A 27,931-nucleotide genomic window follows, 5' to 3' on the forward strand; every position below is an offset into this window, starting at 1 on the left:
TGTTCTAACTGGAGCTTTTCTCCCCAGGCCACCGCTGAAAAAGGACATGTGTGCAGTTGGACATTCCCGGTAAACAAATGTAAAATAAAATAAATAAATTATGACTTTTTTTTCCTTGCTATAATTGTACCTTACTCCTGAGTGTAGCAAAAACACCTTAGAAGCCAGACCTTCTTGCATAGCAGTCTCATGGATACTCAGAGGAACTCAAATTACTAATAATTGAAAGTATTCTCTTAAAAAGATTACTGGTAATAGAAAAGCCTCACATTAAAAACTGCTAGAAAAGAGGAACTAGCAGATGATCTTTAAAGATTTGTCTTACTACCAAAGCACTACCGCCAAATATCAGTAAAAGAAGCGTTGCCTGTTTACCACTGGCACATATTGTACTGTTTCAGACAATGCAGATATACTAACCTTTGCAGACTGAAGTCCAGCAGTCATGAATGATTACAAAGAAAACTGTGTGCTGCTGCCTGCAAACAAATCTCCATAAGCTTTTACTTTGATTGCCAGTGCGCTGGCTCTCTTTCTGTATCACAGACCGTGAGGACACACATTTATTTTTTAACTTTATAGTGCTCTCTGTGTAGTTTTAAAGCCTCACATTAAGTCAGAAATACCTGATGATCCAGATTTTGCAATTAAATGAAATGCACCTAAAACAGACTTAACTGAAGAAAAAAAATCATCATCGTTGCTGTCTTATATTTTTATCAAAAGAAGTAAGGTAAGGAAGCCATACTGGCTTAGTCTTGTTTGTACATTTTATAATACATGTTGCAGCCTGCAATCAACATCATTGTAATGGCACCCCCCACCAGCATCTACAACTAATTTTACTAACATAGAAATTTCAGAATCACAAAGCCTTTCACACAGGCAACATTTGTAACACCCCCCACCAACACCTGCTGCTTCAACAAAACAATGCCTCTCACATGGTATCATACCTCTCAACCATACCGAATTCCTTGGTATTTCCCGTTTTGGGGGTGACATTTTAGGGTGCCACAAATTTCCTAGTGGCCCCTTTAAATCCTGATTTCATTTTTTGTTTGTTTTATTTTCATTTTTAAGTTAACACTGATGTCAGCATGAATCACCAGCATATCCTGCAACTTCATCAATGGGCATGAACATACAACATGACACTGCATTATGACACATGGGGTACACAGGTAAACATTTGATAAGTTTCTTCATATCCATTCATACAGCATGCTTGTAGTTTTCGACGTTTTATGTACCTACTTCACTGCTCATGAAAAAGTTTCCAAGTCTCCTTCCTTTGGCAATATACTTTCCTATCAAGAATCTTGCTTCAGTTAATGGAAAGAAAGCCATACTGTCTGATACCACTAATTTGATACCAGCACAGGTGTTAAACATCACAATTTAAAGAGAAACAAGGAACCCTCCTAATTACTGTTAAGTATAAGTTGCTATGAAAAAGTAAACGTGATGCTTGGGTAACTATAGCTTCTTAGTTTGCGATGACGTTGTGAGTGTCAATTGCTTTTTTTGGATGGTGATTATGTCTCTTGAAATATATTGTGTGGCTGGCAGAGCTAATTAAAAAACTTGAATTTTTCACACCATAGTGTTTGTTGACTATTCACATATTAGGAGTATATTGAGTAATGTAATTACTGAATTGAAAGACTTGCGCACAATTAAGTTTTCATATCATCTGCTGCTGCTTATTGGTGAACAGTCGTGCAACAGTAAACATGTACATTTTTATATTTTTTGGTCATATATTTAGCACATAACTGTTTGTGGTTTACACTGCTTAGTGAAACTGATGTATTTTCTAAAGTTAAATTTTTATTATTTAAAATCAAGTAAATGATAACTATAGTAGAAATGATGATCAAAATCAGAGGTACAAAATTGGGGTTGCTGTCTAATTACGGTGATTTTTAACGATTTAAAAGTGGATACAGTAAGAGGATTTGCATTAATATGCTTTACTTAAGAAAGGCATTTTAAGTTTTAACTGTAAGGTTTGGTATTATTTAATAACTTCTGTGTAGTCTTTTGTGGTTGTTGCCACAGAATCGAGTTTTAGAATACCACAATATTTTGCGGCAGAATCATGGACTTTTTAGTATTATGATGGCAGCTGGTGATTTTATAGTTACTTTCATCTAGCATTTTGCAGATACCAAGGGTCAGATTTGCAGTTACAGCAGACTTTGCTTCTGTTCCTGCACTACGAACAATACTGATTTGTCTTCTTATTGGGTTGTCTAATAAGATAGCTGATAAAACACTGCAGTGCCACCTGTAGGCTGCATCAGTGAAGTAACCGGGCATACGCCCTGTACACAACCGTTTACAGCACAAATAAAATATGAGTCAGAGAGGTGAAAGCATAGGAAAACCTTAGAAAGATAACTGCATTTTTAACCAAAGTCCAATTAAAGACGTGTTGTCTATCAGATATTCTTAACTGGACAAGACAGCAGCAGCATATAAGTCATGTCAAGAAAAAAATCAAGTTCTGATGAAAAATTCACGTGTAAACTCAGAATCTAGCACATGCATTGTGAAATGGCAAGCAGAGTTTTAATAAAAAACAGATGAAGCAATCTCCTGAGACTATTACCTGCAGCTTTAGGCAGGGAATCCTGCTGTCATAAATTGTTATCCACAGCACAACTGACTTTAGAAATTACTCCAAACTGTGCATCTTATCCCCTTGATTGTGTCTTTTAGCCAAGCACTCTCATCCCACACTTAGCTAGTTTATTTAGATTGTTGTCTAACAGCCGCAAAATAAACCGCAAACCTTTTGTAATGGCCGCAAAATAAACCACAAACTAATAAGCTTAGTAACTAAGCTTATTAGTTTGTGGTTTATTTTGCGGCTAAGATTATTAGTTCGTGGTGCCTGTGTGAGGAAGCCACAGCTCCCCGGGGCACCTCAGTGCACACTTTGGGAACCCGTGCCTTATACAATAATCCTTCTTATCAATTGAAACATAGCTAAATAATTCATAAACTGCAAACTCCCAAAAAACTAAATTACTGCTATTTACCCCAAAACACATCTCTACCAAAACTATCATTTCTGCCAACAGCACCAGAGTACAACAGGTAAACTACTCAAAATTACTGGCTGTAATTATAAGCCATCAGTTGAAATTCGACCAACGTGTATCAGACATGGTTAAGAAACTCATCAAAAACTAGGTATTTTACACAGAGTAAAATCTGTCTCGCTGTCCTAGCTAGAAGATGTACAACCTCTACTTTCTTACTGCCATCTCTCCTCTATGTTGCCGAAATCTTTGTACAGACTTGTGCAATGTTAAAATAAAATAGCCAAATTTGCAGTAAACTGTAACAACAGAATACACTACTGCCTAACCCTCAGAGAATTAAACTGGTTAGAACTACCACATCACCTAGATTTCTCTCAGCTAACTACAATGCTCACACTATATAATCCAGAAAATTGCCCAGCCCTTAAAAACTTAATACAACAATATTCCCCCAATAGAGTTTTAAGCTCTAGAGAAAAATCACGTATCAGTATAACCAAATCATCTAATACTGCAGGTGACTCATTATATTCAATTAGAGTAGCTAAATTATGGAAACACATCACACTACCACTGAAATACATTCTATATATAAACTCCTTTAAAACACAAGTAATACTTCACTTATCAAATCATTGGAGCTGCTCCTGTATATCTCCAGGATTAATGTCACTGTTTTCTACAGCTTGCTGTATCGTCAAACCATTTGTCTTCATGCTGAATCCTATGCCCCAGAGCTTTAATACACCAATACCAAAATACTTTTACTAGCATCTCCCAGTCATATACATAGTTTTGTGAATCAGTGTTGGTGCACAAGCACTGACTCACTATGTATCATGTTTTTTTTTTCTTTTCTCAAGTGGTTATGCGGCCATTATATAACTAAGTGGGGGTGCAATTTTTTTATGTTGAATATTTTCATTGATTTGTGAGTCAGTGAAAAGGGTTTCAATCAAGTGGGTTTTCAGTCAAATTCTTCCAAACATTTGTTTTTTTAGTCAAGTGCTGTTCAATCAAATGATAGTAAACCAACATACCCAGTCTCGACGAGGGACCATCCCAAAAGATATTCCCATCACCACCCTCTCTTGGGATGGTGATACCCATCCCTCACTGCTGCTCCACCAGTTGCCTTAGCAACAAACCTGGAACTCAATATTTTTGATATTTAACTTCTGACAAATAATGAGCTGAAAAAATGTGCTTTGATGACTCATAGATAAACCATAAGATCATAGGATCATAGGAGATTACTAGGCTATCAATCCAGAGATCATTTTAAGGCTAGCCATTTCATCCCAATATAATGACATAGAAATGCTAGTCAATATCCAAGATTGCATTTAGTGATGACTGCCCATATCCAGGAGGGTTGTGGACACTATCCCCAGTAAGAATTTGTGGTGCCCCATCCACTCATCCAGGTATCTTTTGAATAGTGTCATAGAGGTGCTCTGTTTTACATGAATTGATAGCCTGTTCCAAAGATGCAGCAGTTCCTGGGAGATAAAACTGTCCCTCCAGCATGTCCTATTTAAGTTGCAGGCCATATTTAAGTCCCTGGAATGAGTAGCCCTAGTCCCATTTGAATTACGAAAATGCAGCAAGTTCATTAGGTTGGGTCTTGGATTGCTCTGTAGACCAGGCATAAGTCTCCCCTAAGAAGTCTATACAATACAGAGCATAGTGACAGGGACTTTAGTCAGTTGGTGTAAGGCAAATGCTAGAGCCCCTTCATCATCTTTGTTAGAAACTTCTGGGGTCTCTAATTGTTGCAGGTGCTTAATACGGTACATGCCAAATGAAGCATTATACTCAATTATGGGCCAAATAAGTGCCAAGTATAGGGTGGTTATAACTTCTTTTGCTCTCAAGGTGATCCCTTTACTAATCAAGTGTGCTATGTAGAAAGCTTTCCTTACTATGGTAAACACATGGTGGTTGAAGTTAAGGTCGCAGTCAGCTTGTGATCACAGGTCCCTTACCACTTCATGGGTACTTAGGGTATTGTTGTTGATTTGATAGTGTGAAGGGACATTGTTTGTGCTGAAGGGAATGATGATGCATTTCTTTACATTCATTTTGAGACTGTGACTAATACACCAGCTGTTGGTCTGTGTGAGACCATCCTGGAGTATACTGACATCATTTGGGGATTCAGTGATTGTACCTAGTTGGCAGTCGTCTGCAAACTTGGTCAGTCACAACTCCTTAGTTTTGACCTGAACTTCTGAGAAGTATATACCAAACAGTGGAGGCCCAGCACTGACCCCTGTGGCACTCTGCTGGTAACAAGTCTGTTGGTTGATGTGGAGTCACCCACTTTGATAGCATATGTCCAGTTTCTGAGCCAGTTGGCAACCCATCTTACAGCGAAGGGGCTTACATTCAGTTTGCTAAGTTTTATCAGTAATGCCTTAATGTGGAATTGGCTCAAAGGCTTTTGCCAAGTCAAGGTATGATGTGTACACAGATTTGCCCTCATCACTGGCCTTGGTCACACTTTCAAAGAAATCCATCAGATTTAACAGGCAGGATCTGCCATTCATGAAGCCAACTTGGGTAGGATCTATGGTTTGGAGATGACCTATGTCTTTATTTATGAGGTCCATAAAGATACATTCCATGGCCATACAGATGAGGCTGGTCAGGTTTATGAGTCTGTAATACGTGGGTCTGTTGCTAGGCCACCTTTGTGGAGGGGAATAACTGCAGCTGTTCTCCATTCTGCAGGAACAAAGCCTGTGGTTAGGCTATGATTGAAAATGGTACTTAGTGGTGATGCTAATTCATGTTTTAGCCTGTTTAGAAGATAGCCTGGGATGCCGTCCGGTTCCATGGAGGTTGTGTTTTTTGCCTTGGACAAGGCTTTGAGGATCTGCTCTTCAGTTATGTAGGGGGGGGGGGTTTGGGGAAGGTTTTTTTTGTAAGTTAGGAGAGGATAAGGAAGTGAAATTTTCCTTAAACCTATCCACTAGCACATTTGCTATCTCTGTGGGGTCAGTGTGTGATATTGTTGGCCACTAGTTCTGCACATGCTTGGGTCCTACCGTTTAGGTTATGTATGTAGCTGTAAAAGGCCTTATGGTTATCCTTGGCTGTACTTGCTAAATTTCTGTCAAAGGAGCCCTTGAGGATTTCACAAGTTGTCTAATTTGCTTGTTGAGGATGAGGATATTGCTTTTCTCTTTGAAGTCAATGGGAACAATGCTTCAAAAAACAACAAAAAACAAACATAAATGGAATATGTGATGAGGGCATGTCCAGTTTCTGTGATGCATATAATATTTTGCAGGGTAACTGAGTTCCCTAATCCCACCCTATAAGACACTTCTTGTATCACCAACATATTGGACATGCGTACTAGCCAGACACTATGAAACTCCTGCTTTTCCAGTGACTATTTAATGAAGCATTTAATTTTTTTTAAATGTCCTCTTCCTCTGCACTGCATACATCTTCATCCATATACTTTTTCTCATCCCTAGCACATACCTTCACTCCCTTTCCCAGTCTCATCACAAGTAAACACCATGTACTCTTGTATCAGTATATGCCAGCCCCATGTGTTACATTGCCAAGTCTCTGTTATTTTTGCACTGACAATGTCTTCAACCTCCAGATAATTTGTTTTTTCAGGCTCCTGGCATCGCATAGTAACAGTCTACACCTATTTAATTTTATTTTACTGTCTTTGATGATGACATTTGACCCATGACTAAAATTTTTCATGGTAAGTTGATAGTCGTCTCCGTAGCACTTATATCTTTATCATAATCTACTACTCCAGATCATCTTTTAATGCCTGTTGACTTTTCCATCTCAGGTATAGCTTCAGATTATGGTTCACCCTTTTACCATGTCTTTTCTCACCTTTCAATTGCCCGTTGTCTCTGCTCTGACCACCTCCTCCTCAGATGTCCGCAGAACTGACCGGTTTAATTTCTCTTGTACCTCTCACCCTGAGTACAAGTAGCACTTCAATGAAGGCCACCAATCTCCTTAAATTCCCGCAGTACTTGTTCAGGTCGGCCATTATTTCTGTACTTTTTCTACCATTCCTGTAGTTCGTTTGCCCCCATGTTCATAGTTAGGTGTGAGTTGCTCCTTTCATTTTACACTATCCTCACATCTGTCTTTTTAGTTCTCTTCAGTGAAAGGTCTAGGCTTCTATTTACCCTCATCAGACAATTCTTGTTAAATTTACTCTGTCATAGATTCCTTTTTTATGATAGAATCGTCTATAATTCTTTATTCAGCATTGCCTTCTTCTGTACACCACTGAACTTCCTTGCCACTAGTTTCATGGCGGTTCAGTCTTTTCCAGTCCCTTTCTTTAATAGATTGTTTTTCCTTTCTCCTCCCTAATTTCTTATTTAACATAGATGCTGCTAAGAAATGTTTCCCTTCTGTAAGGTGTCTTCCTTCCTCATGTCTTTCCTTGGTTCTGTCATCTTCCTTTGGTTATTATACTTGCATGTCCACTCATCTTCCTCTTATCCTCTTCTTCCAAGTGTCCTCTATTTTATCACCAGCTTCACTATTTCACCACTGAAGTACTTTACTTTTTAACTCCTCACACATTTGCACTGTCTAGCCTTTTATCCACCGTTCTTCAGCTATCCATGTTCCTAATCTTCCCATCTCTCACTTGCTGTTCCTTCACCCCCTTACTTTGATATCTGTTCTCATCATCATCAACCCCCCTTTTCCCCTTTTCTAAATGGAGTCAGGGTGTTGGGTTAACTGTCGCTGTCTTTCTCACTTGAATGCTACACTCCTGCCTTCTCTGACACTCATTCCTGACTGTCGCAGATCTTCTTTCACACAATCCATCCATCTCTTTGCTGGATGTCCTCATTTCCTCTTACCTTCTTCCTGTCTGTCCCAAATCTTCTTCCCCAGATTGTCTTCTCCTTTTCAACATGTGCCCGAACCACACTAATCTGCTCTCTTTGATCTTTTCTGCAATTGGGGCTACTTTGGCTTCTGCTCTGATTTCCTCATTTCTTCATCTGTCCCGCAGTGTGCATCCTACCACCCATCTCAGGCATTTTATTACCATGACTTCTAGCTTCCTCATCTGCTCTGCCTTTACTGCCTAGGTTTCTATGATATACAGTAGTGCTGGTCACACCACTGTTTTGTACACCTTACTTTTAAGTTTTTTTGACATTCTTTGTCATTCACTTCAACTGACAGTCAACGCCAGTTGGCTGCAGTCCCTACAAGTCTAGCTTTGACCTCTTCATTCAGACTTCCCTTCCTCTCATCCACCCGTTCCAGATACTTGAAGCTGTTAACCGGTTCCACTATCTTCCCTTCTGTCTCAGTTCCCAGCTTCTGATTTCCTCAATTTGCTGCCATTTCCACTGTCTTATCTGTACTTAGTTTAATCTCATGTACCTTCAGTTTTGCATTCCATTCCCCTGTTCTTTGCTGAAGTTCTTGCTCAGAGTTTGCCTGTAATACCACATTGTTTGCATATAGCAATTTTATTGATCTGTCCCTTCCGACCTGTTTGCCAATAAGGTCCATCACCAGTAGGAACAGCAGTGGGCTCAGAGCTGAACCTTGATGTACACCCACTCCTACTGGGCACCCCTCTGTCAGACCAAACACTGTTCATACTTGAGTCATTGGGTCATTGTACATAGCTTACACTCATTCTACCAGTGCTTCTGAGACTTTGAACCACTGCAGTACTGCCCAAATCATCTTTCTTTGGACCTTGTCATATGCTTTCTTCAAGTCTAGGAATACCCAGGTGGACTATTTCCTCATATCTAGCTTCTTTTCAACTATCTGTCTCACTTCAAACATCGGGTCAGTTCTGTTGCATCCTGATCTGAATCTGAATTGCTCATCTTCTATCTTACTTTCTACTACTCTGCATGTCAGTTTATCAGTCACCCTGACCAGAACATTCATGCAATATGACAGGAGTTTGATACCCTTGAACTGCCCACAGTTGTGGATGTCCCCTTTGTTCTTGTAAACATTGGCAAGTGTATGCTTATTCGCCAGTCATCTGGGATACGCCTTTCTCTCCACACTGCAGTAATTACTCCCTAAAAAGCCATTTCTCCCCTGTCTCGTCCAACATCTTTATCATTTCTGTTGTGACCTCATCTGAGCCTGCTGCTTTCCCTGACTTCATTTTCCTTAATGCTATTCTTACTTCTTCTAGGGTGGGCTCTTCCTCTTCTCTCATTGTAAGCTGTGTCTGGGACAGTGCAGCTTCTGTGGGGTTTTCTTCATTTAGCAGCAGCTGGAGGTACTCCTTCCATCTGCTTTTGAAGTCCTGTGGACTGGTGAGCAGGTTGTTGGTGGCATCCCTTATGAAGGGTGTCTGACTATCTTTTTTTATCTTTCTGTCTTTGCCTTTCAACCTGATATAGTTTATTTGTGCCACATACTGAGTCCCCATCTCCTCTTGTCTTTTAATTTCTCTCATGATGTTGTCCTCGGCCTACTTGCATCATCTTTAGAATACACAGGTTTCTCTACACTTGCTGCCTGCCCAGCTCCATGAGACATACTGTCCATTTTCTATATGCCTGAGCTCCCTCTTAACCTGTCAGTTTCTCTCCTTTGCAAGCAGCTCTGGTTTCTAGATCACGACTTGCAATTACTCCTACCATGTAAGCATCCTTTTCCCTTCCTCTTGCATGACTACTTTTGTCCTCTTTTTTCAATATTCTACCTTTCCCCTTCAATGACTTTACTAATCTTGATGAACTGACAATCACAAACCTTAAATTGGTATATCGTATTTAGGAGAATGGATGGTGTCTAAATAGAAACTATAAGGGAAAGGTTTGTTGAACAGCTGCAATAAATTTATGTTACCGATTAAGTCAGGAACAAGAACTTAAGTATTTCACAGCACTAAGGAAACATACTGGTACCCAAATATGTCTTACCATTACCAGAGGTGAGAATATGCAAGCAGTACAGTTAGTGCCTACAAAGGGATTACCTTTACCATAGGTATATTATACATGGCATATAGTATGGGTGTATGTGAAAGGTATGGTAGGCTAACCTTGTGCTATCTGCTAGGAAGGAGGAAATATATTATCTTTTAAGTTTAAATGAGGATAGCTGGAGCAATTTATTGAAAAAGCTTTTTAGAAGAGGTCCTTGACAATTATCCATATAAAATCTAGATTGCTTAATACCTAATCAGGGAATTTCAGGGTCATGATATAGTCTGCTGAGTACCAATTCATCAATGTGTCATTTCAGTAAAATATTTTAGTCAAAAACTAACTTATCAGCCCTGGGTAAAATTGAAGCAACCCCTCTGCAACCCCTTTCTTAATATAACATCCTCTGAAGTCAAACAACTTCAAGGGAATGTGTAGAACTTTAAGTGTTTTCAATGGACTGAGACTTAAGTGAATCTTAAAATCCCAAATTTCCGTTGCCAAGAATCATGACATAGACATAGTATGCAAGATGCCATGCCTTTTGAGGCACCTGCTTCCTTTTTAGCCTACTTGGGAGATAGAATATGCAGAGTTACCTTATAAAGGATAATTGCTAAGGGTGAATTTATGTGGATGTAGCTTTTGAGCATAGCTATGTATTCACTGTCTGATTCAATATTAATATTTTCCAAGACTTCTTGCTCTTGAGGATATATGCTGTACATTATTTTGTATATAGCATATTTATTTTTTTACACAGTGAAGAAAGTAGCCTAGCTATCCCTAGACAAGCTGGAGTCTACTCATAATTTACTATTTCCAAGAAAAATTGATATAAAAGCCCGCAACATAAGTTTAGTTTATTTATCTGTTCAGCATGCTATGCAATCCGCTGAAATCAGCAATAATAATACAAAATACTACTCTTCTGCAGCTACTGATAAAAATGATGAAGATGATGACGATTTCTATATCTCCAAGATACACTCAACACCACATGACCTTGAAATAGGTAAAGTAGATATCAGGGAATGAGTGAGTATATCCATTCTGAACTTCAAATGCAAACAATCAGTGTTGTTAAAAAAATCTCACACAGCCATTTCAGTTATGAATACAAACAAATGCCTAAAACTTGGTAAATGACTGTAGCTTCTATAACTGTATCCTGTGGAGAGTGGGAAATTAATCTGAAAACTTATGTTCAGCTTGTACATTGAGGTATACCTCTGCTGGGACAAGGAGAGAGCAGAAAACTGTAAGATACATTTTTAAATAAATAATAATCCTGAGATGTATCAAATTCTCAGCTGAAATATATAAAAATCGTTAGCCCACTTTACTTTAAGTAAAGAGCACTGTGTAACATAAAACCATTGTAATTAGAGCTCTGCATAAGAGCTGTTTAGTGTATTGTATAATTTTCTAGTCAGGACTCCATTCATTGAGATGAAGCCTCTTTCACCCACATTAGTGCAACGCGGGAATTAATTTATATAAGTGAAAGAAAGTGGAGGGTGAAGAGATCCCATTTGGAATGGTATGCTGAATTACATTTAATGTTACTTGCTTTAAAGGGGCTTCCTCTCATTTAGTTCTATTTTGGAGGTATGAGTTATGATGAGCTAAAACAAATTCCCTCTGAATTTCTGCATCATGTAACAAAGCACTGTAGACAGAATGATGACTGAGTCACCAGTCATAACCCAATTTTGTTATCTGTTGGAGAAATTAACTTTTGTGGCATCCATTTTGAGAAAAAGTAACTAGTTAGTTATGGTTGGAAAGCTCAGCTATAATTCTTTAAAGTACATATAGCTTTAATGTGTAGCAGTACAAAGTATTTGACAGATGTTAGAAACTTATATTTGCCACACTGATTGTGGCCAAAAAAGGAATTTACTTTTGCTCAGGAAACAGCTTTAAAAGCTCTTAGGTTCTGCACGCTGCCACACTATTGTTTTTCCATGTCACAGTTACAGCTTTTAATGCTGTCAGGGCTTCTGATGTCATTGTGTGGTGGCATAACAGTACTGAATGATGCTGAACACCTTTGTGGTGCTTGGAACACAGTGATTACACTCCAATATTAGGAAAAAGACAAATAAGTTAAGCGCTGGATTGTCATGAGACCCAATCTTAACAAATGTTAAATACCCCTGCTTAAATTTTTATGGTCAGTTCTTGCACTAAGCAGTAACTTCTGGCAGTACTGACCAGCAAATGACAGTGGCATAATAAAGGTTTTGTTTCTGACTGCTGTCTGTACCAGTAACATGTCCCTGACTTCCCGTTTCAAAGTGTGAAACTTAAATGTGTGTCATTATTTTATTAATTCAATCCTCATTAATTTGTCTGAAAGCCATGGACTTTATGAGGAACAGATCAAACACATGAGGCAAAAAATATGGACATTCTGTGAAAATCTGGACAACTGAGAAGCATAGCAGGTGAGTGCAAACATAAGAGGTGAGTGCAAACATAAGACACTGGGTGCTTTTGGTGCTAAGTGCTTTACAGCTTTGAAAGCTGGAAAAATATTTAGCATTTTTTTCTTTTTTACAGTAACAAGTCATACATGGAGCACATAAAGTTCCATGTAATACAAAGATTTACAATCAGGTCTCTGATCCTCACCAACAATTATGTGTTCTTGAGGTTTACTATCAATTTGTATTTAATAGTAAACCGTTCTTGACATGGATGCCAAGATTCCCCTCTCTAGCTTCACTCTAGGTGAATTTCTTGGCACCCATGTCTCAAGCATATGATGTCAGTTATCAGCTACCCGATCATAATCCTGTATATTATATCAGAAAAGTGGTTTACAAATTTGCCTTTTTCCTTATTCTGGAGTGTTATCATGACATTCCATTTATTCCAGAATATGGCTACATTCTAACAGATATTTGTCAGTACGTGTCTACTGCAATGACATTAAAAAACTGAAATAAATTTTCTTTAAAGTAGTGCAGGCACTTAAAGAAATAGCTTCCTTTTGAAGGAACCATTACAACAAACTGGTCCTTCCGCAAAGGCTGGCCTGTCTTTCCAGCAGGGAGGGAGTTGTTGGCAGACATTTAATCAGGGAGGAAAAATTTAATATAAATTCTGAACCAAAGGACTGCCCCTTAAAGGGAATAATATAGCAAGAATTGACAACATGGATGTGGTATAGTGAAGATTTACCCATAGTTGATGTGGCTTAATCACGAGGGCGAAACCCAAGTGATTAAACAAAGCCAGCTGTGAGTAAATCTTCAATATACCACACCACGGAATTGGTTATTGCTATTATACAATGACATTATCTAAGAAAAAAATACTTACTTTTCTTAAATGATGTCTTTGTGTAATGGCGCAGTGGTGTTCTTCCGCATTGTTTCCTGCTTCTGCTCTTTGATGATGTACTGAGCATGCATATAGGATTTGTGTTCACAGGCTTACGCGCAAGCAAGCAACAGAGAAAAGATGATCTAAGTTGCCATTTTATTTTTTTGAAAGAAAAAAAAAGCTTAACCTCCTGACAGTTTAGAGGTAAGAGAGAGACAGGAAAATACAAGGAAAATCAGTTATGTCTTAGTTTGTAAGACATACCTGATTTTTCTTGTATTTTCTGTGGTCTCATACATACCTCGCGGTCTTTTACTTAAAAAATGTGAATATATGTGCATTGTCTGAAGGAAAGAAAGTCTGAAACTGAAATGCCTGTCATTATTTAATGACGTTGTTCCTTAGTGATTTGTCAGAAAAATTTTTTATGAAGAACAAAGTCACTAAATAATGACATGCAGTTTCAGAGTTTCATTCAGACTAATGCATGTCTACCAAAAGTCTGGCCGCTCAATAATACTTTAGCGGCTAGACTTTTCTAGTTGGTATATTCTTAATTTACAATGGGCACACTGGTTGGCCTGTCCAATCAGCATGCGCCTTTTGGAATGTTAATGGCCAATCATTGTATAATACCCAATATTAACCAGTCACTGTGAAACCAAAAGTAAGAATGAAATATCATGTGCATATTTTTCTTTACCTTTTACTAGAGAAATTTTAATTTTAATTTCTGGGGGATATTTTTTAGATGTTGCAGCTTAAATTTCACTGATAACATTATGAACATTATGTTGTATTCTTTATTATAAATCTGATAAAATTACATTTTGTTTTTGAAACAAATGCTATAATTCCTGCGTACATTACCAGAACCTTCCCATTATATAGCTATTTTTAGTTATTATTCTTTAGCAGAATCACTGTAACATTTTAGGGCTTTAGAAAAAGCTTAACATATGCCAGAGATGGGTATACTCCTAAATTTCAATGTTTGAAAACTTCAAATTACTTATGGTCGAGACCATAAGATCGGAGTTTTGAAACTTTAAACTGTTTAAATGGAGATCGCCATACAGAGCAGAACAGCATATTTACCATTTTCCTCACTATAATGTGATCTCAGAGTTGGTATATTTAATTAGCAAGGGGGTGTGGGGGTGCAGAGGGGGGCAACATAAAAAAAAATCTTGTTTTTATTTAAATTTCAAAGTTTCAAAACTTTGAACTTATAATCTCGACCATAAGAAATTCGAGGTTTTGAGACTTTGAAATTTAGAAGTAGACCCACCAGCCATATAGTTAAGGGGGAATATAACAAGGTGAGGTAAACATTTTACAAGCAAAACAATTTAAAGTGTAATGAAGACTCCTGATGTATCCCTGAGCTATACCACTTAAAAGCAGTAACTGGACAGTGGACACCCAATTTCTTCTACTTATTTTGTTTGTTTGTTTGTTTGTTTGTTTGTTTGTTTATGCTGACTTGAATCATCCAGCTGGGCACAGCCCATTTTCATTGGCTGGCTCGGATGTAAACCTCATGGCCTATTTATCAAAACAATTATTATAACATTTTATAAAATGAATACATGGGAAACTATTAGGGCAAGGGTATGAGGCTAAATGAAATAACAGTAAAGAGAAGATAAACCTGTTTCAAGCACATAAAAATATAAAACTTATGCACACAATCATAGAATGGCAAGGAAATGTGAATAAATATAAGGCTTACTAGAATAACTATGAAGCTAAGAACATATTAATTATAATTATTAGAGACTGTTTACACTAAATACGCCATATGTAGGTGAAGAAAAGAAAAGAATGAGAAACTCTCATGACAGGCTAAAAATGGGAAAGTGAAACCAAAAAATAGCATGGAAAGAAGAAGAAATGATGCATAGTTTAAGGAAAACTATAAACAGGATTATAAAGATAAGGAAAGAAAACAAGTAACCGAGAAACCTATAGGAAGAGAAATAGAAAAGTACAGTAAATGAAGCCTGAAAATGGCAAAATAACAGACACAAAACTGAGAACATGAGGGAGACTAATGAAAGTCATACAAATAATAATCAAAAGATGAGCCTGTAAGAAGAAACTGATTTAGGAAGAGAGTCGTGATTCAAGGAAAGTAGGAAGTTGTAAAGATGATTAATAGAATTATAAAGCTAATTACAGTTATCTGTGGAATGACAGAATTCTTCTCTCATATTGGTCTTTTCCAACAGGGTGATAAATGGAAATTGTATAACAACCAACAAAAAAAGGGAAAAAAACTTATAAAATATAAAAAAACAATGAAACCAGTGAATCCAAAGTTTTAATAAAACCAATTTTACTCCTCTAGCACCTCAGACATACAGCCTTTGATAGAGTATAAAAACACATAACCACAATGCATATATTTGTAGCAATCAATATTAATTAATACAATTAAGCAATTATAACAACCAATTCCAATTTAATTCCTTATTGAGCCCTTTTAGAAACAGACTACCACATTTTAAAATGAAAACTGCCTCTTTATGAAGCAATTTATTTTTTAAGGCCACACCAGGAATAATTTTTTACCCTTTGTAAAATAGCACCTTTTAAATTGCCACTATTACCCTGATGACAAGAAACAAAATGCAATGCTAAGATGCTCTTGGAACCGAACTCTGAAGCTTCGTTTTGTTTCACAAAATGGCAAAATAAAAGAGGGAGACTAATGAAAGTCATAAAAATAATAATCAGAAGATGAGCCTGTAAGAAGAAACTGATTTAGGAAGAGGGTCGGGATTGTAGGAATGTAGGAAGTTGTAAAGATAATTAACAGAATTCTAAAGCTAATTACAGTTATCTGTGGAATGAAAGAATTATTCTCTCAGATCGGTCTTTTCCAACAGGGTGATAAATGGGAATTGTCTGTAGTGAGCCTGTGCTGCTGGCAGAGAGGGGCAGAGCGCTGACTACAGTCCCGGTCACCTGACTTAGATAAGCAGCTCAGGCACTTGATGGCATAGGCAGGGGATGATGGACATGCCCATCCTAAGGAAGGGAGTTCCTTGGTCCACAGGCACATGTGTATTTGTTGAACTTCTCTGGTGGAGACCAGGGAAACCACCAAATTTTACCTCCTATGGGTGAGCAAGGCATCTTACTAATATTGAGCCCTTGCACAAGAGAGGAGCAGTGCAGTTCTGACACCCATTGTATGATCCACTCACAGGTTGTATCTGGGTGAGAGCAGGGGGCTCTGACACCCATTGTATGTCACACTCACAGGTTGTATCTGGGTGAGAGCAGGGGGCTCTGACACCCATTGTATGATCCACTCACAGGTTGTATCTGGGTGAGAGCAGGGGGCTCTGACACCCATTGTATGATCCACTCACAGGTTGTATCTGGGTGAGAGCAGGGGGCTCTGACACCCATTGTATGTCACACTCACAGGTTATATCTGGGTGAGAGCAGGGGGTTTTGACCCATTGTATGTCCCACTCACAGGTTGTATCTGGGTGAGAGCAGGGGGTCTGACCCATTGCATCTCCCACTCACAGGTTGTATCTGGGTGAGAGCAGGGGGTTTTGACCCATTGTATGTCCCACTCACGGGTTGTATCTGGGTGAGAGCAGGGGGCTCTGATACCCATAGTATGTCTCACTCACGGGTTGTATCTGGATGAAAGAAGGGGGCTCTGACACCCATAGTATGTCTCACTCATGGGTTGTATCTGGGTGAGAACAGTGGACTCTGACACCCATTGTATGTCCCATTCATGGGTTGTATCTGGGTGAAAGCAGGGGGCTCTGACACCCATTGTATGCCCCTCTCACAGGTTGTATCTGGGTAAGAGCAGGGAGCTCTGACACCCATTGTATGTCCCACTCACAGGTTATATCTGGGTAAGAGCAGGGGGCTCTGACACCCGTTGTATGTCCCACTCATAGGTTGTATCTGGGTGAGAGCAGGGGGCTCTGACACCCATTGTGTGTCCCACTTGGGTTGTACCTGGGTGAGAGCAGTGGGAAGGACATAAAATGAGGGTCAGAGCTGCACTGCTCTTCTCTTCTGCAAGGGGTCAGTATTAGCAAGATGTCCTGCTCATATTTAATCCACAATTAATCACAATTACAAAATGTATATTGCTGTGAGTGAATCAGACAATAAACAGTGTCTTCTTTTTCCAGATGGTTCGCACGCTTGTCTTCTGCTGCCTACTAGGATTTACAACACAGATATCTGGTAAGAAATTATTTAAGTATATTAATCCTTGTTATTTCTGTAGCATTCATAAAAATGATGCCATCTTTCATACAGCTTTGCTAAAGACTTATCTACACTACAATAATTTGCATTGATGTGTCTGCAAGAATAAAAAACATACAGAACGTGGTCAGTTATTGTAAACAGCAACAGGTAACATGGCATAGCATAGCATAATCCAGCAAAAGAGAAAGAAGGCATATAGTGAGTGGAACCATATATGGAGCACACTACAAGCTTATAAGAGATTGGTGTTCACCATGTCTCTGAGGGTGGCAGCCATAAACCCGATACATAATGCATAGTGCTGGTACATGGTTGAAAGCCTGCACTGATGTTTTGCAAGATTTATGAACACAAAAGTGTCTGGAGACCAGACAAGTTCCCTGCCATGCAGCACTGAGTCCTGAAGTATGCAGTCACTCTTTAAACAAGAGCAGCTGGCTCAATAAGCAGCTGGCCATAATTCTAGAAAAATAAGAACTTTGTGCATGGCAGCATAGTCGACCCTGTGTTGCATCACTGTAATATGCATGGATAAATGGAACAGAACATGTCCTACAGGCACAAAAGTATGTTTGCAATAGTCTTGTGTGCAATGCAAGATGTGGCTTTACAAAGCCATCTATAATTATGTATGCTAGGCTCCTCAATGATCGCTAATAACATGCCTATACAGCCCAGTGCTGGCATAGCTCTGTGCAAAGGACTTCAACCATGAGTGCCAGGCAGGTGTGTCTTGGTGGGTCACCCACAGGGCCACCTAATATTTAGTGCTATGTGGCCTGACAATAATGTGTAGCAACTCTTTCTTCTTTGATAATTATATTATTAAGGTTGCTGCTACACAGTTGTGTAAAGAATGTATGACCTGTGCTCATCAGTAATCCCAGTATTCCGACATGAATTCGATCAAAACCCTCAGGAAAAGGCATCTACATGTGAAACAATGGAACATCAACATTACACTTTGGTACCGCATCTGTGGATCCTTGCATTTTGTCTGTACCCAGTATCTGTTGCCATTACTTTGTCCCCACAAGTATCCACCTTGATTTCCCAGAATCCTTAATGCAAGAAAGTCAAGTAATGGAGAATAACACAGAACAACTCCAGAAACAAGTAATATGTCTCAATCAATCAGTTTACACTCTTAGGTTCATAGTAGCATACTAGGCTAACTGCACTTATAGACCACTTTAAGCCTAACTAATTATCCCATTAGTTTAAATTGTATAATATAGACCCAGACCTAAGGTCTATATTTATATACTACCCTTAGAATGGTGATTAGTTCTGAGTGAAATAATGATTACTTCTAGGGTAATACCATTGACCATTTATTGGGGCCATGTTGTAAGAAAGAACATTTGGGTGCTGCCCCTGTCCATAAGTAGCACAGGGGGGGGCATTCCTGGGGTACGTGTCCTCATTCCCATCCATAGATCCAGGTTATGCCTGAATAGGGACAGAGATGAATTTTGATTTACATCAATGGGGAGTCTGTTCCAAAGTAATGGTAATGTCTGAGAGATGTGCTAGTCTCTCCAAACCATTCTGTTTAAGTTGTAAAAGTGATTTAGGTCCCCTGAACTGAGTATTTCTGTTACTATTTGACTACTAGCAGATGTGCAGTAGATTAGTATTGGGTCAGGCAATACCTTATAAGCCAGACACAGGTCATCCCTAAGCAGTTTGTAGGATGCTGAATAGAGTGACAGTGCTTTGAGGCAGTCCTTGTAAGACACATGTTTTAGGCCTAGTATTGTCTTTGTGAGGAACCTCTGTGGGTGGTCGAGTTGTTACATATGCTTGGTCAGATATGTGCCAAATGGGACATTATAATCAATGACTGGCCAGATAAGATCAGAGTAAAGCGGACAATGAGATCTCTGGATCTGGAAGTATCCCTTTGCTTATAAACTGCACAGCATAGAAGGTTTTATGCAGCACTGTGGACACATTAAAATGATAGGTGACTGTCCACATACCACCCCAAATCCTGATCTATAGGACTGACTCTTATGGGCATTTTGCCAATGAGATCATTTCCTGAGGTAGTGGATTTCTCAAAGGATACACTAATGTACTTTTTGTCATTTAGCTTTAGTCCATGGCTCTGGCACCAGTTATTTGTTTAGGAAAAGCCTACTTGTAGAATGGTTGAGTCATTTAGTGATTTAGTGAATACTCCTAACTTGCAGTCACCTACAAACTTTGTCAGTCAGAGACCCTTAGTGTTTACCTTTATTTCTGAGAAGTAGATGCCTAACAGGAAAGGTTCCAGCACCAAGCCTTGTGGAACTTCATTGTTGACTGGTCTTTTTTTTGGAGGTAGCTACCCTTATCTTAACCTCCTGAGTCATATATGTGGGCCAGTTGTCCATTCAGCGTGTAACAGAGGGGTTTATTCCTAGTTAGGTAAGCTTCTCCACTATGTCTGAGTGAGATATTGTGTCAAAAGGTTTGGGCCGGTCTAGGTAGGTGGTGTGCACTATCTTGCCTTCATTTATTGCTTTGATGACCTCTTCAAAGATGTCTAGTAGGCTGAGTAAGCAAAATCTGCCTTTGTCAAACCTAGACAGGGACGGATCCAATATTTGGAGGTTCTCTACATCCTTAGTAATTAAATATATACTAATTCTTTCCATGGGCTTACAAATTAGGATGGTAAAAGTTATGTTTATGGATAAAGCCCTAACTATGACCCAGGTAACCCAGGTTTTATTAGTGGCATGGGTATCTGAAAACTTGGCAGGGAGAGAACAGCATATCTATCCAAGGTGGACACCACTCATCGATGATACCCCAGAGGGGAGGTATTGTACTAAAGGTGAGTAGCTCTCAGACTTTCTATTGATGAACACAGGGAACAGGAAGGGGAAACCAGGTAGGTCATAATAAAAAAATAATCCCTTAACTGACAGTTGATGGCCGAGGCCCACCCCGGACACCCTTAAGATCTGCACTGGTTCCAGCCTATATCGGATCAAGTCCAAGGGTAATGTAAAAGACTTGCAGACCTGACGATGGACATGAGGCACTGAGACAGGAGTGCCATAGGATAAAGCAAGAGGGACAAAATAAAAATAATTACTAAGTAAAGTATTTGCTGTGTTCAGTGTTTGGAAGCAGGCTTGCCCCCACACTTATCAGACACCCCTTCAGCAAGGCCTTAGGAAACAAATCTTTTACCAAGATCTTATTTTATTTTTATTTTATTTTACATTTGTTGACCGGGCTAGTCTAACTGGATACATGTCCATTTTCAGTAGAGGCCCGGGGAGAAAAGCTCCAAACTTTAAACTAAACATACAGACAAAAGGGCAATAAGACGGCTTAAACTAAAACATATAAATTATGCTTATACATTAATGCTATGGGCTATCATAGTAAAAAAAAAAAAAAACTAACATCAAAGCAATAAAGGTACGTAACATTTAAGATAACAATGCAATATTTACAGTAGGCTAACATAGTAGAACGTAGTATTAAGAGAAGAAAAAGTTGTATGAAGGTTAGGGCATATAATAGTTTTAGAAGCTCAACAGAGGTGTATAGGTCAATATATGATTTGCAAAAAAGTATGGAGGAGATGGAAGATTCCTTATTATACCTGTTCAGAAAAGATATAGTTAGGATACATACAGGTAGATACTGGGAGTGGCAGGAGCTGGAGTAGGGTTCAGTAATGAACCAGGGGGGGAGTAGTAAGAAAGGAGTACTATGTTAAACAGGGGGAGATTAGTAAGAAAGGAGTACTATGTTAAATAGGGGGAGATTAGAAAGAAAGGAGTACTATGTTAAATAGGGGGAGATTAGTAAGAAAGGAGTACTATGTTAAACAGGGGGAGATTAGAAAGAAAGGAGTACTATGTTAAATAGGGGGAGATTAGAAAGAAAGGAGTACTATGTTAAATAGGGGGAGATTAGAAAGAAAGGAGTACTATGTTAAATAGGGGGAGATTAGTAAGAAAGGAGTACTATGTTAAACAGGGGGAGATTAGAAAGAAAGGAGTACTATGTTAAATAGGGGGAGATTAGAAAGAAAGGAGTACTATGTTAAATAGGGGGAGATTAGTAAGAAAGGAGTACTATGTTAAATAGGGGGAGATTAGAAAGAAAGGAGTACTATGTTAAATAGGGGAGATTAGAAAGAAAGGAGTACTATGTTAAATAGGGGGAGATTAGTAAGAAAGGAGTACTATGTTAAACAGGGGGAGATTAGAAAGAAAGGAGTACTATGTTAAATAGGGGGAGATTAGAAAGAAAGGAGTACTATGTTAAATAGGGGGAGATTAGTAAGAAAGGAGTACTATGTTAAATAGGGGGAGATTAGAAAGAAAGGAGTACTATGTTAAATAGGGGGAGATTAGAAAGAAAGGAGTACTATGTTAAATAGGGGGAGATTAGTAAGAAAGGAGTACTATGTTAAATAGGTGAAGGTGTTATCATCCTGATAGGAGGATGGGGAACCAGGGGGAGATTAGTAAGAAAGGAGTACTATGTTAAATAGGGGGAGATTAGAAAGAAAGGAGTACTATGTTAAATAGGGGGAGATTAGTAAGAAAGGAGTACTATGTTAAATAGGGGGAGATTAGTAAGAAAGGAGTACTATGTTAAATAGGGGGAGATTAGAAAGAAAGGAGTACTATGTTAAATAGGTGAAGGTGTTATCATCCTGATAGGAGGATGGGGAACCAGGGGGAGATTAGTAAGAAAGGAGTACTATGTTAAATAGGTGAAGGTGTTATCATCCTGATAGGAGGATGGGGAACCAGGGGGAGATTAGAAAGAAAGGAGTACTATGTTAAATAGGGGGAGATTAGTAAGAAAGGAGTACTATGTTAAACAGGGGGAGATTAGAAAGAAAGGAGTACTATGTTAAATAGGGGGAGATTAGAAAGAAAGGAGTACTATGTTAAACAGGGGGAGATTAGTAAGAAAGGAGTACTATGTTAAACAGGGGGAGATTAGAAAGAAAGGAGTACTATGTTAAATAGGGGGAGATTAGAAAGAAAGGAGTACTATGTTAAATAGGCGCAGATTAGTAAGAAAGGAGTACTATGTTAAATAGGGGGAGATTAGTAAGAAAGGAGTACTATGTTAAATAGGGGGAGATTAGAAAGAAAGGAGTACTATGTTAAATAGGGGGAGATTAGTAAGAAAGGAGTACTATGTTAAATAGGGGGAGATTAGTAAGAAAGGAGTACTATGTTAAACAGGGGGAGATTAGAAAGAAAGGAGTACTATGTTAAATAGGGGGAGATTAGAAAGAAAGGAGTACTATGTTAAATAGGGGGAGATTAGTAAGAAAGGAGTACTATGTTAAACAGGGGGAGATTAGTAAGAAAGGAGTACTATGTTAAACAGGTGAAGGTGTTATCATCCTGATAGGAGGATTAATGAACCAAGGGGAGATTAGTAAGAAAGGAGTACTATGTTAAATAGGGGGAGATTAGAAAGAAAGGAGTACTATGTTAAATAGGGGGAGATTAGTAAGAAAGGAGTACTATGTTAAATAGGGGGAGATTAGTAAGAAAGGAGTACTATGTTAAATAGGGGGAGATTAGAAAGAAAGGAGTACTATGTTAAATAGGGGGAGATTAGTAAGAAAGGAGTACTATGTTAAATAGGTGAAGGTGTTATCATCCTGATAGGAGGATGGGGAACCAGGGGGAGATTAGTAAGAAAGGAGTACTATGTTAAATAGGGGGAGATTAGAAAGAAAGGAGTACTATGTTAAATAGGGGGAGATTAGTAAGAAAGGAGTACTATGTTAAATAGGGGGAGATTAGTAAGAAAGGAGTACTATGTTAAATAGGGGGAGATTAGAAAGAAAGGAGTACTATGTTAAATAGGTGAAGGTGTTATCATCCTGATAGGAGGATGGGGAACCAGGGGGAGATTAGTAAGAAAGGAGTACTATGTTAAATAGGTGAAGGTGTTATCATCCTGATAGGAGGATGGGGAACCAGGGGGAGATTAGAAAGAAAGGAGTACTATGTTAAATAGGGGGAGATTAGTAAGAAAGGAGTACTATGTTAAATAGGGGGAGATTAGAAAGAAAGGAGTACTATGTTAAACAGGGGGAGATTAGTAAGAAAGGAGTACTATGTTAAATAGGGGGAGATTAGAAAGAAAGGAGTACTATGTTAAATAGGGGGAGATTAGTAAGAAAGGAGTACTATGTTAAATAGGGGGAGATTAGAAAGAAAGGAGTACTATGTTAAACAGGGGGAGATTAGTAAGAAAGGAGTACTATGTTAAACAGGTGAAGGTGTTATCATTCTGATAGGAGGATGGGGAACCAGGGGGAGATTAGAAAGAAAGGAGTACTATGTTAAACAGGTGAAGGTGTTATCATCCTGATAGGAGGATGGGGGAAGGGAAGGGAAACAGTAAAAATGATGGTTAGTGTTAGTCAGGGTTAGTACATGGGCATAGCCATGGTGCTTTGAGGAGTAATTTTAGTTGGTGCTTGAAAAGTGGTAAGTGATGAGAGCAACTGAAGGTTACTGGGGAGCCTATTCCACATCCTTCCGATGGAATTAGAGAAGAGGGAGTCTCCTGCTTTATTGTGGGATTTTTGGATGGTCACTTGTAGTTTATTTGCTGAGAGCAGGGTAGTAAGATTTCTATAAGGAGAGGTTAAGCTGCTAAGAATAGGAGTATTATTGGTATGAAAGAGTATCGTATGGGTGATAGTGAGTTGTTGGAATAGTAGCTGGTTTTTGAGTTCTAGCCATCCTAGCTGTTTAAGATTTATGCAGTGATGGGTTCTATATGGAAAACCTGTGGCAAATCTGGCAGTGTTGCTGTAGGAAGTTGCTAGTTTGCTTAGGTTAGATTTTGAGAGATTAGTATAAATGGATGAAGCATAGAGGGGGTAGAGTTCAGGTGGGTATGGGCTATGGTGGTTCTGGCTTCAGAGGTAAGGAAGGATTTAATCCTATGTAGGGAGCCAAGTTTTCTATTAATTTTAATGGTAGTGTCAATGTGTGTGTCAAAGTTAAGATTATGATCAATTGTTATACCTAAAAGTTTAGTGGTCAGGTCAGGTGTGATTAAAGTACCTTTACTAGATTTGACAGTAAGATTGATAGGGGGGCTTTAGTGTTGGAGTAAATATCAGCAGTTTAGGTTTTTTGGTGTTTAGTAGGAGGCAGCGTTGCTAGAACCATTTTTCAACTAAGTTAAATGCTGTTTGGGTAATGTTTTGGAGCTCAGCAGATGAAGTGGCAGAGCACACTAGTGTAGAGTCGTCTGCATATTGTATACAGGTGGCTTGGGGAATATTTAGCTTTAGATCGTTGATGAAAATAGAGAAAAGGAGTGGCCCTAGAATGGAGCCCTGAGGGACCCCTAGAGTAACAGGAAGAAGAGCGGGAAGGTTATTGTCCCAGAGGACAGCCTGCTGTCTGTTTTCTAAGTAGGATTTGAACCATTGTAATGCCTGAGAGTTGAGAGACAGTTGCTTTAATATGTCTAGTAGTAATTGATGGCTCACCATATCAAAGGCTTTGGATAGGTCTAAAAAGAGTGCAGTGGAGAGCCTGTTGTTGTTAGGATGCTTGTTGATACAGTCCGTGAAGGATAGTAAGGCAGTAGTGGTATTATGGAAAGGCCTGAATCCATGTTGACAGTCAGATAAGAGGTTATTTTGGAGAAGGTGGTCAAGTAGTTGGTGATGGATACATTTTTCCAAAAGTTTGGCTAGAGGGGAGAGTAAAGCAATGGGGCGAAAGTTAGAAATTTCAGTTGAGTTACCTCCCTTATGGAGTGGAATTATGTGATAGATTTTCCAGAGGGATGGGATAGAACCTTCAGTAATTGATCTGTTGATGAGTATAGAAATAGGGTAGGAGACTGCGTTAGCTGCTATTTGTAGGTATTCTGCTGGAAGGAGATCAGCTGATGGGGAGCATGGTTTAATTTTAGAAAGGAGGGTAAAGATGAGGGATGTGGGGACTGGATTTAATTCAAAGGTAGGGGGTTTAGTACTCATAGGGAATCTGTAGGCAGAGCTGAGAGGAGGTAGGGAATTAGCGAGTGATTGAACAGTTTCTGTGAAGAAGGTATTGAAGGTGTCAGCTATTTCCTTAGAGGTGCTTAAGGAGAAACCAGAAGGGGTAGGTGTTTTGGAGTTGCCTGGGTGTAGAAGTCTATTAATAGCTGTCCAGAAGGTTTGTGGGGTTTGTTGATGCTTGTTTTGGAGTTTAAAGAAATATTTTTTTTTTATCAAGGAGTATTGCTTTTTTGTGGTATTTCTACAATGTTTGTAGTTCTGGTAATCGGTTGGATCTTTGTTTTTTCTCCATTTAGACCAGATTTTATTTCTTAATAGGATTTTGTGTCTTGTCTATCTAGAGAGCCATGGTGCGGCATTACTTCTGATTCTTATGGCTCGACTAGGGTCATGGAATTCCAGTATTTGTAAAAATTTGGAGATAAAATAGGATACTGCTTCCTCAAGGGAGAGTTGTTTTAAGGGAGACCAGTCGCAGGCTTTTAACTCAGCTTGGAAACCTATGGTACTGAAGTGTTTGTTTCGTATGGTTTTAAGGATGGTTTGTTTAGCAATGAAGGTTTTTTGCCTAATTATGTAAGTTAGGAAGTGGTCACTAATAACATCAGGAAGGGTACCAGCTATACAGGTGAGGGATAGTTATTTACTAGGATCCAGTCTAAGGTACTCTCTTTGTTAATGGGTTTATGAATTCTAGTTGGGGTCGTGATAATGTGAGAGAAGCCATACAGGTTTATATGGACTGGAGGTTTGTTAGTTACAGTAATTCCAGTCTATATTGAAGTCCCCAAGTAGTATTGTAGATCTACTACAGATAAATTTAGCTCAGATTTGTACAGAATTGCTACCCCTCCACCCTTTTTAATAGTACGGTCTAGTCTTCGCATGTTATAACCTGGTGGGATGACTTCATTATTCTTTGTTCCTGGTTTGGGCCAGGTTTCTGTTAGACATAGAACATCAAAGGAGTGTGTGTCCAGTAGAGCATGAAGGTGGCTAATTTTATTGTTTACGCTTTGTATGTTGAGATGAGCTATGAGTAAGGAGTTAGCAGTTTTAGTGATGGTAATTGGTGTGGTAGGATGGGATTGGTGAGGATTTAATAGAGTGTCATTGTTAGGTCCTGGATTAGGATGAATATCACCGTGAAGAAGAGGATGTTGTTGAAAAGTACATGAGAGCTTAACGAGTTTGTAGAGAATATTTTGGGATTTTCTGGATTGTTGGAAAGTAATATGAGCTAGCCTAAGATACTTTGGGGAATGGTATAGTGAGTTAGAGATGATGTTGGCATGATTGTGGGAAGTAGGTTGGATGAAAGGTGATGTTTGTTTACGTGGATGGAGGGATGCAGTGATATGTAGGTTTTCATACAATGTAAGTATTAATGGTATAAGCAGTATGTGTGTTGCAGCAAGACAGAGGATTAGGTTTCAAAAGTTAGGCTGGTGTGATGAGGACATGGTAGGAAGGAGTATAGTGTGAGGATAAGGAGCAGGATTAACACTGATGGGGTGGATAGGTGAGTGATTGTATAGTAGGGCAGGGGATGTGAAGAGCCAGAAGTAAGGCTGAAATAAGCTAACTAGGTTTGAGGAGCTAGTAACAAGAAGAGTTAGATCTTACCTGCAGCATAGAAAACACTTCAACAAATCACTCATAAAATCAAATATTACTACAATTATATATATATATATATATATATATATATATATATATATATATATATATATAATTTAAGGAAATAATATACATATACCCACCTAGACAATGGTCAACCTAGCAGCATATAAGCAGAATCACCTAAAGCTACTTAACCATTTTACTATGCTGTTATGATAATGACAACCACTTATTCTATAATGTAAATATGCATTCTAGAACTATGTTTCTGCACATCATTATTAATTTACATATAAGATATAATTGTTTTTTTTTTCTCAGAAAAGAAATATTTTCTGTTACACTTCAGTTTTCTGTATCTTGGCACTGTGATGCTGGAGGAAGCCAATTTTAATGACACCCATCTATGTTTTCTCAGAAGTAATACACAGTTTTCATTCTCCTCATCTCATATTCTTCCCTATTTGTGTTTCATTTTTTTCCCTGTAAGCTTTTAATGTGAACTTTTTAGTCTTGGACTCTAAATGGCAAACATTGACTTCTTTCTTTTAGCTGTGAACAATTTTCTCATTCTTTCTTTTCTGTTTATCTTGTCTTTCTTGTCAGAAATGTCTGCGTAACTGTTTGTCTGACAGCTGTAATCTTCAAAGTTATTCTGCATGTTGTAAAGACACATCAGACTGAATATTACAATTGTG

General features: G+C 38.6%; 1 protein-coding gene across 1 annotated transcript in view; it reads left to right on the forward strand.

The window, feature by feature from the left end:
- The first annotated feature begins 549 nt into the window (after positions 1-549).
- LOC122814906 overlaps positions 550-27,931 on the forward strand; it is a 51,362-nt gene continuing 23,980 nt past the window's right edge. Inside the window, exons 1-2 of the mRNA XM_044087170.1 lie at positions 550-733; positions 17,506-17,560. Coding sequence (XP_043943105.1) covers positions 17,506-17,560 — 55 coding nt within the window. The 5' untranslated portion in view covers positions 550-733. The remainder of the gene's footprint in view (positions 734-17,505; positions 17,561-27,931) is intronic.

The sequence above is a fragment of the Protopterus annectens genome, chromosome 11.part0 (genome assembly GCF_019279795.1).
Source record: "Protopterus annectens isolate FY-2018-M chromosome 11.part0, PAN1.0, whole genome shotgun sequence".
In the NCBI taxonomy this organism is placed as follows: Eukaryota; Metazoa; Chordata; order Ceratodontiformes; family Protopteridae; genus Protopterus; species Protopterus annectens.